The following is a 13,469-nucleotide window of genomic DNA, read 5'->3' as shown; positions in this document are numbered from 1 at the left end:
CTAGAAGTCAAATTCAACTTTCATCTGCTAGTCGCTATACTTATTTCGAGCGTTTTGAAGACTAGTTTAGTATTTTTTCTACAGTTGTGGTTACATTGGAGGGTTTTCGGTTAAGAAATAAATATCCAAATTGGTTCCTCCTTTTCTACGCGTCGGTCGATTACTTTTAAACCTTCGGTCTCTGTCTATCACCTAAACGTTACTTAAGCCTGCCTAACCACGTTTGCGCATAGTGGTGGTTCTGAGCTATATATCCCTCTCTGCTATGACGGAGGAGGCTGTGTAATATCAAAGTTTAGCATCCTAATATAGCATCGTATCTACTCATATCACGTCATCGTAAAAAATATAACGAAATATGTAAACGGGGACTGTCTCAAAGTGCGGGCGTGGTTTATGTACGCGTAGTATAGAGCGTTAATATTCCTGTTCACCTTTCAACTGTTAAATTTCTCTATTTCATGTTGCACTAAAAGACAACGAAAGGACAAACTCTAGAACTCACTTTAGCGTTTATAATTTCATACGTTTTTCAGTATAAAAAGAGATTCGGTTTTTTTATCAAAACCTGCAAATATGTTCTAGTTTCCTTATACTAAAATACAAAAGACGGTTTGTTGTGTCGAGGGCAGAGGTAAGGAAAACCGTCTCATACGAGGGACAAGTTGAAAAAGTGACCAGCTGTAGGAGAATATAACAACTCAAAACCCCTCTAAGATAGCGTAGTGTGGCAAGAGATAATGATGTCATGTTTGTTGTTGTAAAAAGTAAGTGAAAAATAAATGAAAATTTTATATGTGTGACCTTCCGTTAACGTAGGTAGAAAATCTCAAACTTGGCATGCAGACATTTGAGAAACAAACTTATCAAATAATGTGGAAAAACGTGTGTCATATTTGTGGTGTAGTGTACATAAACCACGCCAGTAATGGACCTGCTCCTTTAATTAAATCTAGAGATTTTAATATCTATTTACATCCCAAACCTATATGCCAATTAGCTATACTTAGCAAATCTGTTGAAATAATTTTGTCATTTTATCATTGAAACGACAAAGTTGTGTGTAACTCAAAATAAAACCTGTAATAGTTATTTATTAATTGTAAAACAATTATTATATTCTATTTGAAAAACATGAATTGTGGAAAGATAATTTGTTTTATTTTTGCTAAATTAAGTAATATTACTAACATATGCTAATAATTGTTAAAGCCCACCAACCCACATTGAAGCAGCGTGGCAGATCCTTACCCTATAACCTTGTCTGTCGGTTAGCACTGTACAATTTATCCTAAAATTATAAGAAGTAGGATTATTTTAGAGGTATAGTATGTGTAGACCTGTTCAAAGAAAACAATAATACATTTTTAAACATGAATCATTTTATTGCATTAAAAAAAAATTAAAACAAAACACAATCATGTACATTATAAACAGCTATCAAACACGTTACAACTTATAATTTTGCTTTGTACAGACATTTAACTAAGCACGGATTTTATAATAAAGCGCACAATAATTTATAAAAGTTTTTGCAGACATGTTTGTTGCGTTATCTTTTTCTGTGCCTATGATCAGATCGGGCTCCATTCGATTTTGACGACTTTTCTTTATATCTCGAATCATCTGAAAATTAAAAATTATTTTTAGCACCTATCAAAATCGTAGACAAGAAACTGAGATCTCCGTCATCTTGATTCCTCAGGCATATGAGATGGTTTTTTTTTGTCTTCAAAATAAAACTGACGACGTTTGGTGCAGTGCCCTGCTTTAGAGTCTAGGGCCGTGGGTCCGATTCCCACAACTGGAAAATGTTTGTGTGATGAACATGAATGTTTTTAGTGTCTGAGTGTTTGTTTATAGTTTATAAGTATTTATGTACATTATTCATTCAATTACTTTGGGGCTAGATGGCGATGTGTGTATTGTTGTAATATATATATATATATATTTAAACTTCAAGTCAATTTATTATTTATGTTTTACTAAATCATTTCATTTAAGGCTTTAAGTGTATTTACTGGGTTATTTTTACTACAGCCCGAAGTAACCACCAAGCACCCGCCGAACTTAATTTAAATGACCCACTCTTGAACACACTGCAGCCTTTTTTTTTAAATTATATTATAGTAACAATAAACACAGCGTTGCAACAATGCTTGCTTAGCGGCAGAAATTAGTCGCGGGCAACAGCTAGTATGTCTATATCTTAAAGTTGTCGGTTGCCATACGCGGAGTCCGCTATAAGTAGGTACATACCTCGATCCCTGGTCTTATGTCGATTGCGTCTCTCCCGGGAGCCGTGCGACTCCGGTGACGATCGTCTGCGTCCAGAGTGCTGCGCGTTCTCATTAGCCCACCACCAAGCTGGCGGCGCTGACGCTCGGCTCCTCAGAGGTGACGCCGCGTTGCCGTAGCCGGGATGCATCGGAGGCATCTGGCACCAAAACCGTATTTTATGTAACGAGCAATTTATATTTCGGGTACAAAATTTCTATTTGAAATGAATAATCAATCAAAATACTTTATTGCACACTAGAACAAAACAGGAATAAATAATAGAGAACAAAGGTACAAGGTTAAATTTGTGTAACAAAGGCGGCCTTATCACTGTGTGATTTCTTCCACACTCACAAATTAATCCTTACAGCGGTGCGCAAAGCTCTAAGAATTAACATACTTATGGTATAATTACAAAAACAGTACATATATAAAATAAACTAACTAATATCTGCTATAGTTCGCTTGTACTACTACCTATTTGAGAATGTTGCATGATTAATACAATTAATCTATTCAACATCATCATGTCAATTCATTACCAGAAGGCAACGGCTTCCACAATGAGAAGGGTTTAAGTTCGTAGTCCGACGCGCTGGTCTAGTGCGGATTGGTGGACATTACACTATTTAATGTATTTTGCTTTTTGAGACAGAACTTGTCCGTGCCATGCTTATTGCTGCCGCAAAGCCGGCAAAAATAAATTGACATGAGGTTACTACTACTCAGGTCAATGGGCGGCAGGTTGTAGGACGTGTATCCTGCTAACCCTTTTTTTTTATACTGAGAAAATGCCTGACGCATACAACTCCGTTGGGGGAAACGGAGTAGTTATGTGGGACTTGCACCCACTAAAAACTCTAAGTGAGAGCACGGGGTTCACTTGCGTATTCACCGCACTCAATCCTGCTAACCCTGCTAAGGTTTGCTCGGTTTAAAGGTGACGGTTTTTCAGAATCCTAGAGGATACTGATGTTATTTATTTTATATTTTAATTCAATCAGTACGGTTACCACCAATAACACTAATTAAATACATAGTAAATTAAATTTTACAAATTAAGAAGAGGACAAAAGAAAGAAAAATAATATAAAAACATAAATATAACATGATCATTAAAATTACGTTACAATAGTAAGTAATAGCTACTCATAACTATGCTATGTTATTACACAATCTTAAAGTTAAGTTAAAAAAATTGTGCAAATACATTTCTCACAGTACCTACTGCAGGCAATGGTTTCCAACGGTGTTGCATAACCTTACTAATATTATAAATGCATGAAAGTGTGTTTGTTTGTCCCTTCTTCACGCCCAAACCGTCAACTAATCAACTAGTTTTTTGGCATAGAGTTGGGATGCAGAGTGTACGGGAGCTATGGTGTTGCGCTCAACCGTAACAATAAGAAGATCTTCCGTTCATCTTTGGAAGTTGTATATATGGTAAATTTTTGAGTCCACTTCGTTAGCGCGATACAGGATCTTTGTGGCGCCATCTAGTTCGGTAATGTGGAGACCGCTACACAGAGTAATATAGGCTACTTTTTATCCCAGGAAAACAAACGGTTTCCACGGGATTTATAGACTGGCGGTTGGCGCAGTGGACAACGATAATGCTTTCTGCGTTCAAGGCCGTGGGTTCGATTCCCACAACTGGAAAAAAAAGTTTGTGTGATGTCCATGATTTTTTAGTGGCTGGGTATTTATCTGTATATTATAAATATGTATGTGTATTGTATTCATAAAAATATTAATCAGCTATCTTAGTACCAATAACACAAGCTACGCTTACTTTCGTGCTAGATGGCGATGTGTGTATTTTTGTAGTATATTTATTTATTTATTTAAATACCGTCATAAAGCCGGACGATGAACGCGGGCAACACAAGTAGTACCTAATAAAACAATCAACAGATACGTACAAGTGGGTAGTTGTGGGGTAATCGGTAGGGCGCTGCGAGCGGCCCTTCACCTTCTGCACACGCCAGGGGAGGCGCCGGAGGCCGAGTGGGACTTTCTGATGTCGCCAACTGACCAACGGGTAGATTAGTTTAGAAACTCAATAGTTTCCTACAACTTATACTCCCACAATACATTTTTTGAATAAGTGGGCATTAATAAGTAAGGATGGAGCGGTGATAGCCTAGTCTAGTTCGGACTTCAGCTTCACTTTCTGGGGGCCGAGTTGTAATCCCAGCACACACCTCTAACTTTTCAAAGTCATGTGAGTAAAAGCAATTAAAGTATCACTTGTTGCAACGGTGAAGTAAAACATCATGAGGAAACCTGCATACCTGGGAGTTCGCCATAATGCTCTCAAAGGTGTGTGGAGTCCACCAATCCGCACTGGGCCAGCTTGGTGAACTACGGCCTAAGCCTTTCTCATTGAGGGAGGACAACCGTGCCATGTAGTGGGCCGGTAATCGGTTGATACGATTAATAGGTAAGGCCAACTGTTCATCTTATGTCCTTCATTTTTAAGAAATACTTAGCTTTGCCATGTGGCCATTAAAGGATATAAGCCAGCTATTGCTGCCCAGCACAGACCCTCCTCTCCCAAAAGAGTTAGAGAATAAATAAGAGCTACGATCACTCAACTCTTCTCAATTGTAATACCACACATGTTAGACATTAAAACCGGAAATGTCCGCTTAAAGTGCTCGAGGTGGACATCGCAATCTTCTCAACTCCGGCCAGGTACCAAGAATTTCTTGACAGAAAAACAAGCGATATGTAGCAAATTTTTTGCCAACCCGGAAATCATCAGAATATACTTCAACAAGGCAGTTGGTACGATCTTCTCCTGTTATCTCATACCAACACTCATGTTAACAATTTTCTGTCTCTATAAAAGTTTTAATCGTTGGTGGTTCTTCTGGTGGTTCTTCTGGTGATACTACTGCTTTCTTGGATGGTTACAGTAAATTCTTAGCTACTTTGAAAATTTAATTATGTCTAATAATTTCACCTTCTGCTTAAGGCTGTTGAAATCATTGCTCATGTCTCTATATCTCTGCAGACACTCTTGCCACATGGTCGCCATTTCGGACATTTCAGATCGCTGTTTATTTATCTCCTCCTATAATAAAAAAACCAAATGTTTTTATATATCTTAAATCCATTCCTACAATTCCCTAAAGCAGTGAGTGTGTGGTTTTACAAGAGCAAGGTCCCGGTTTTAATCATGTAATGTCTAAATATGGTCTGGTCTACTCTAGTGGGAGAGTTCGCCAACGATCTAGCTTTCATAAGTTGACGCGGAGAAACCCATTAGGTTAGGAGTATGGGTTATGTCATACTTTTAGATTTGTCTTATTAATTATTGTCGATTTGAGTTAAAGCGATTTGGCGATGTATACTTACTTGTTATGTTTTCTTCTCTCCTAGTACTTTAGGTACATTTCTTACTAACATTTGGTCTGCCTATCATACCCCTGTCCTATATAAAGAACTATCTATGTGGGCTTAACCACATTCCGGTGATTTCAAGGTTTTAAAAGATCATCATCGCCACCATTATTTTCACTGATGGAGTTTTCTGCTGGACATAGACCTTTTTTTTAATTTCACGTAAGTCCGTCAATCGATGAAAATTCTTTGATGTTTTCTTTACACCTAGAGAATACAAGAGAGTTTAGGTTTCCAAATTTGTGTATCCAGTTATGTGTCCCAACTCCTTGACACTTCTTTGATTTTATCTATCCACCTAGGGAAAAGACAGTGTAGGTACCATAAGTCTAGCATCAGTATCGCCAACGTCTCGTGCAACAGTCTCGTAGCGACGCATGCACTCACGCCATAAACGAAGCTGCGCGGCTGCAGATTCCCGTGCATTATTGGCAGAGTCCTAAAATGAGTTTGTAAAACCTGTCAGTAAAATTTCGTTTAATTTTCATACATCATGTATAACTTTATCAAATCCAAAGGAAGGACTCAAAACTAAGACATAAACGCCAGCTCCAATTTAAAGTACCTAGCCTTTTTTTCATCAATACGATCTTCGAGTTGGCTACGGATTTTAGTATTCACGTAGATAATAAAATCCATTTATGCTTAGGAGTTCAAAAGTTTTTTTTTTAATCATAAATTGTTAACTCAATACTATTATCAATTTGAGCATCTATGCAATCCGGAAATAATGGACCACATCAAATTAATGGATCTAATATTAAGAATGACCTTGTAAAATCCAATGCAGTCGAATCGTGCTGCTTTATTCTGTCCAAAAACAATCAAGTCTGCAAACAAACATACCCACCGACTTAACGGTCAGTTCAATGTTTGAAATTGATTAACCACAAAAGTATTTCAATTCTGTTATTAATTTAAAAATTATTCTTCTCTTGAAATTTGGCTACTTACATTAACAGTTTTGTCTCGACCTTGAGTCTGGGAGATATCTTTAAAGCACCGCATCAATTCTTTCCACAGTTTCATCATTTTGTCCATGGCCTCCCGTTGCTCGGATATTTCTTGCTATGAAAGATTATTTCATGGTATGTTTGTAATTATTTTGTAATTAATTACTGGAGTGAAGTTTGCACTTGTCTCAAAAAATAAGCGAAACTGAATTTGGTAGATGTATTGAACTATATCTTTGAAGATCTCCATCAGATAAGTATATATTAAAAATGGAAACACCTTTCTTAATTGTAAAAAAACAGAAATCGGTTAACATCCGATTTACATTTGGCGGAGATATGGAATAACATTAACATTACCCACTTAGGATATAGAAGTCTGAAGTCAGGTCATTATAATTGTCATTTCAATTTTCATTAGATACCTACATAATGAAAATCAAATCTGAAGTGATGACAATTATAATGAAATGGTCTGACAGGTGGTCGAATGTGAAAGCACATTTTTCTAATGAAAAAAGAAATTTCGATAGGATTTGACCGAGATAAAACTTTACTTCCTATTATAATGTATATTTTATTCCTATTCCTTTTACAATAAAGGATAACTTATTAAAGATTTTGCAAAACTTGCCTCTCGCAACTAACAATCCTCCCTTTTCCCAGACTAACCTTAACAACTCGCAAATAGTTGCTTTTCTCGCTCACTGTACTAGTTTCGCCATCTGCTACACTGAGAACTGAATCCCTTTCTCTTTCAGAGTATCTCTCTCGATCTTTATAATCCTCATCTCTTGATACTACCGACATTCTATCAAAACGCTCCAGATTCCGCTTGGAACGACGGTCTTTACTAGGCAAGTTAGAGAGATTTCTCGGCCGTTCTTTATCTTCATAGTATTTGTCTCTATTACTCCTGTCGTAATATCTTCTATCCCTATATTCTCTACCATCCAGGGTCTTATCCTTTATCCCGTCACTCCTAGCCGTTCTACGATAGTACATATCATCTTCAACAAATGAATCCCTTCGCATATCGAAGCTTCTACTAGTTTTCTGTTCGCATAATCTTCTCCTGTCTTCATACCTTCGAGGATCTCTACGCTCATCGTAATCTCTGTCTCTTCTATCTGGTTCAGGCTGCCTATAACATCCGTTAACACAACTCCGAGTTACTGTTCTTTCAGGAGGGTATTCACGATGTCCCTCCTCTTCGTGATTTCTCATCACGTTGACTTTGCTTACATATCTTGGTTCTTGATTATTGTAGGGGTAAGATGCATACTTTTCTTTTCGATTATCAGTTGGGGCTGCAATATTCTCGCGGCTGTGGAGTCTACTCTTAAAATTCTCATAGCTGCGTATTTTTGATGGTGAACTACGGCCTTTAGAATGATCGCGACTTTTGAGACGTTCTGGTTGTTGATCGACGTCGACAGAAGCACGCCTCGATATCGCTTCACATTGTAATGATTTATGACTATGGGATCGTGGCTGAAATAAATGAGCTGTACTTAGATATCTTTTACGAACATAAGCCATGAATTGCATTAGTTAAATTCGATCAAAACGAAATAAAATTCGATTAATTCGACTATAAATTCTTACAACTTGAGTAACATTTTGGTGGTGCGCGGTCTTTTCATTCATCTGAGCACACAACTTTGCAAATGTTTCGAATAAAGCTGCTTGGTCTACCACTGGACGATTTTCTTTTGTGGCCCTTTTTAAGAAAAAGCAATAGTTAATAAAAATATTAGAGAAATAATGATTGGAAGATTAAGATGTCAAATTCAAGGTTCATACTTTTCTGCTTCTCTGTGCTCATCTCTATGTTTTCGATGGTGTTTGTGACAGTCTTTTGTGACGGAAATGTCTCGATTACGATTTGCATGACTTTCCTCATATCGTCGTGCGTGGCGATGCCTATTAACGTAAAGAAATAAATAGTGAGCAATTACTCTTACATGTTACGCAAAAACTAGCTAGCTTTTTCCTATCTAGCCTGGACAGAAAAGATTTCCAGTTTATAATATTCCTGTTTTCGTTAATAGAAGTAGGCACTTTTAAAAACATAATATATAGGATAATTCTCCATATATTTTTAATCATCCACAATCAGTAGTGCAATTCCTACGTCTACTCGAACTACTACCACGTTTAAAAGTAGGTAGGTACTTCTAGAAACATCTTTCTTTTCCCTACTTGACTTGACTAGTCGAGTTTGGCTTTGTAAGTCATGGAGGTGAGTAGTTAATTAATAAATTATTCCTATTCTTAGGCTCATGAATTTACTTCTTTTTATCCCGTTTTATGGCTTCCTCTAAAAAGGCGTAGATGAAAGAATCTTGATCCTGGGGAATTGTTTCAATTGCATCCTCACCGTCCTGTTGAATATAAAGTAATACAATGAGCTCTAAGTAAACAACCTACACGAATTTCCATACAAAGTAAAATAATATAGAACCTTGTCTTAAGTCGCTCTAAAATTATAAAAACGAACTACTAAGATTGCACCACGTGCAAACTTGTAATCTCGTTCTCATATCGGAAAGCCTGTCATCGTTAGATGGGTTATTATTGATACTTTATAAATAAAATTTTCGGGAGTTAGGCAATAGAGTTTTAGCGGCATTTTTATTGCGTTGATATACCTAACAAAGAAGATTGTTTGTTGACATTAAAGAGGTTCGCTAAGTAGGTAAGCTTCAATTAAATAATACTAAATTTTTAATCAGTACCTGTGCAGCTGGAGAAATAGACCGAGGTGTTGATACTAGACCGGCTTTGAGTGCCAGAGAAATGCCTTCTCGCCTGTAATTTGCAACAAGAATAGATAGCTAGGGTAATAACAAAAAGATCCCCCGGCATAGTTCGCTATTTCTTAAACAAGGCGCGTTTGGAACCTTTGTAGCTTAAGTTACGTACTCACATACTTACATTACGTTCTTACATGTAGTTTTCGCCATAATACAAACACACACACAATTTTTTTTTATATAATGTAGTGATTGTGCTAAACCTTTATGTAGATCAATTGTTAAAATAGTTTCCCTAGACTCAGTAAGAGATAGCTCTACCAATTAGCCCACCATCTGCAGATATCTTCTAGTTGTGTTTTTAGGTTATAACATAGGTGATTTAAAGGGTCTGCGCCTAAAAATTCATATGTTTGATGCATGCTAATGTTACTGGAAATTAAGAAGAGCTCCAAAACTGAAATTCACACAGGAAACGCAGTCCGGTACGTTGCCACTTAGAAACCGTCTATAGGTATGGGTGTATTACATCAGCCCTACCCCTAAACAGGCTAGCCCGTTCCCGTCTTACACTAAATTTACTGGTGATATTGTAATCAAGGATTAACTTTAAGTGGAATAAAAAAGTACTAGGCAAACAGAAGTTGATGAATCTAAATCACATACGCAATGCGTCGACTTCGGCGTGGTGATCGGGAAGACCGACGCATATCAACGGGAGAGCGTTGCATTGAAGGACTGCTGTCTCTTTCTCTGTAGATACGTAATAAAGATGAGATATAGGTTTGTCAGCGTGGTGGTCTACGGCCTAAAACCTTCTGTAACGGGCTGGTAATGGGATGATAGGTTTAAAATCTGATTTAATGCTTAACTAAAAATAAAATCGTCGTCATAATGCGAATAAAAATAATAAAATCATTTATTGAAACAAAAAATGGAACTATTATTTCGTATACTCTTACTACGAGTACTTACTTCCTAACTCGCCTAGATTGTCTGCCTTGACTGATGTGCCTACTCGACTATAGAGCATCTTTGGCATTTTATTATAAATTTATTTTGTTATGGTATGGGTTCAACTGTTCAACATAACTGCCATAACTGACTTACTCCTAAAAGGTTAGGTGCATTATTGCTTACCACCAGATGAGATTGCAGTGAAGGGCTACCATGTAGTGATGTTTTAAAAAAGTAGGTAGGTAATAATATTATTAAAAGTGACCTGTTATTGCCAATGTCTTGAAGCCCATCACAATCTGCAGCTGGAGGGATGTCCTGTAGGCTCGCTTTAGCTGACGATATTCGACACCCGTTACCGTGGCATACCTGCAGTCAGTTTTGTTTGGTGGGAGGCTTTAGCCGTGGCTACCACCCTAGATGTGCCGCAAACGACGGTACGATTAGCGTCCCGGTACGATTGATGACGCGTAGAAACTGATTTGGTAGCCAGACCCAACACTGGTTAGCCCGCTACCATCTTAGACTACATTATCACTGATAGTCAGATGACTGATGAGATAAAGTCAAGGGATAACTTGTAATGGTATAAAAAAGGGGTCACTTTAGCAGCTAAACTTATAAACTTGGGCCAATTATTGGCATAAGGTTTATTTCACAAAATCCGCACCTACACTTATTAACATGGGTCACATTAATGGCATTCACCACATTCCCAAAAATACTGGCTTATAAAATCACACTTTTTTTAGTATACCGTAACACAGCTAAATCGAAGTAAAATGGACCTTATAAATTTAATAAAAAAAAAATATTACTTACAAAAAAAAATAATTAAATAGTTAAATATTATAATTAAATAATTATATAATAATAAACGTTGCGTTGCGCACACTTCCACAGCCAGCGCTCCTAATGGTACGTTTATAAAATAAGAAATCAGTACCTAGTGCATAATGTACGACTATAAAACAAGAGGTATAAGGTCCATTTTGACGGCCGACTGGCGCAGTTGGCAGCGACCCTGCATTCTGAGTCCAAGGCCGTGGGTTCGATTCCCAAAATGTTTGTGTGATGAACATGAATGTTTTTCAGTGTCTGGGTGTTTATCTGTATGTTATGTATTATGTATATTATTCATAGAAATATTCATCAGTCATCTTAGTACCCATAACACAAGCTACGCTTACTTTGGGGCTAGATGGCGATGTGTGTATTGTCGTAGTATATTTATTTATTTTCTTTCGATGCCCGAAAATGACTGCGATTACCAACGTGCAAATCTTATAATGAAGTGACTGGCCTTCAAAATGTCATGGGTGTATTCGAGCGAAGCGCCGAAGCCGTATGGACAACTAACTCAGCGCTCCTCTATAGAAAGGAACTCGATCCCTAGGCTAACTGAAATTTACTGTAACCCTCAAAAATCGGCCACTCTTTTACAGTCAGCGATTGTAGCGGAAAATTTTGTCCTAAAAATCAAGTCGTATCGTATCAGTCGTAGAATGTACAATAGTGTTTCGATACTTGAAACCATTCTACGCTTGTGAGCTTGGAAATCGCATTCCTTTACCTATAGCGTGAATGTGTTTCGTCTGTAAACTTTATAGAAACCACTAGGGGAGGAAGGTACTATTCGTTAGCTGGATACTATCATACTAACCATACCTACCCGTCCAGTAGCCCAGCCGTTGCTAATCGGTGAACATCTAATATCCCCATACAACTGTCAAATTAAGCTTTTTGTATGATTTATTTCGTGTCGGATCTGCCGTTCCATCAAACGATGAAAGTGAGGAAATAGGAAGTGCAAGAGCAAACAAACTTATGAAATATGATATCTCCAAAGTAGTTGCACCGCTCCCAGCCGAAATCGGTTAGGGCAACTTGTGTGTGTTTGTATCAAAATGACGCGATGGCAACGTAATGGGAAATTTAGTAAATCGGGCAAGATAGACGACACGACAGTATCCAACGTGTAACGGAATTACGAAGTACTGTTGAAGTGTGCATAAGTATCTATATATATAAAATAAAGTTGTGTTAGTTACACCATTTATAACTCAAGAACGGCTAGGCTGGATAAATTTTTATGATATTTGGATTCCTCTTATACCGGAATAGGATAATAAGTATTAAAATATAATATTCATCTAAAAAAAAAATTATCCGCGGTACGAAGTTCGCCTTTTTTCTGTAATATGTTTCTTCAACCAAAGGTTGTCTGGAGGAGATCGCTTCAAGCGATAAGGCCGCCTTTCTGCATATGTATATTATCGTTTTGTTTTGTTAACCTGGCTTTCTATTTGTATGTGCAATAAAGACTTTTACTCCTTCTTCGCCGGGACAAACTAGTATTTCATGAGAATCACGTTGTAAAAATATTAAATCAAAAGCGTATTTATTTTTTCATACAAACTAATTCAAAACATTATAAGTGTTTACTTATGACAACTCTATTGAATAGTGAAACGTGCATAGTACGTATGCCACGCGACGCGTACCTAAAAAATTGCAGGAGTCTCTTGATATTACTTTTGCATGTAATGTTAGAGCGGTATCTGATTTCTTTTATTAAAAACTTTGGAAATGGTTTACTTAAAAACTATAAGCATTTCGGTTTTACAAATAAGACTCAGAGACAGTAAATAATCTAAAGCTTCTGAAGTATAATTTCAGTTTTCATTTCAACGTTGTATACCTTACCTGTATACACGCAGTATATTCGACGATAATACTTACACCATTCGACTCATCCGTTGCTAGAGAGTGGCTGTCATCGATTCCCTCACGCTTTTTCCTCGTCCGCTTGCGTTTGGATGCGTCAAAAACTTTAAATAATTTCTTACTATCGCTCTGCTTACACTCCATCGGATATCGACAAATGGGTCTCTGAACATCGGAATTACTTAAACTATTTCCATTCTTATCATTGGTTGTATTTAGTATCGAGTAAAAGTTAAATATAAAATTCGGAATTTAAACAAATTTGTTATCCAAATAAACACGGACTTATGTGAATTTGACACTATGATGGATTTATTGAATATAGAATTCTCGCCGTCGTACATTCTGTCCTGTTCTGTCAGTGCCAGTTATTATATGCCAGACT

The 13,469-nt window shown here is 37.1% G+C and overlaps 1 protein-coding gene across 1 annotated transcript; it reads right to left on the bottom strand.

Moving 5' to 3' along the window:
- Nucleotides 1-1,464: 1,464 nt before the first annotated feature.
- LOC120633720 (zinc finger CCCH domain-containing protein 13-like) lies at nt 1,465-13,376 on the bottom strand. The gene is made up of 14 exons (XM_039904044.1): nt 13,100-13,376; nt 10,623-10,726; nt 10,067-10,153; nt 9,383-9,455; nt 8,937-9,028; nt 8,448-8,567; nt 8,250-8,364; nt 7,314-8,135; nt 6,643-6,756; nt 6,011-6,127; nt 5,249-5,359; nt 4,203-4,310; nt 2,260-2,437; nt 1,465-1,626 (listed from the first exon to the last, which is right to left on the bottom strand). The coding sequence occupies exons 1-14, from the start codon at nt 13,226-13,228 to the stop codon at nt 1,553-1,555; spliced, it is 2,244 nt and encodes a 747-aa protein (XP_039759978.1). The 5' UTR covers nt 13,229-13,376; the 3' UTR covers nt 1,465-1,552.
- Between the last annotated feature and the right edge of the window lie 93 nt (nt 13,377-13,469).

The sequence above is a fragment of the Pararge aegeria genome, chromosome 22, assembly GCF_905163445.1.
Source record: "Pararge aegeria chromosome 22, ilParAegt1.1, whole genome shotgun sequence".
Classification (NCBI taxonomy): Eukaryota; Metazoa; Arthropoda; class Insecta; order Lepidoptera; family Nymphalidae; genus Pararge; species Pararge aegeria.
Note: the sequence above shows the minus strand (reverse complement) of the source record. Positions and strands in the feature narration are given on the sequence as shown.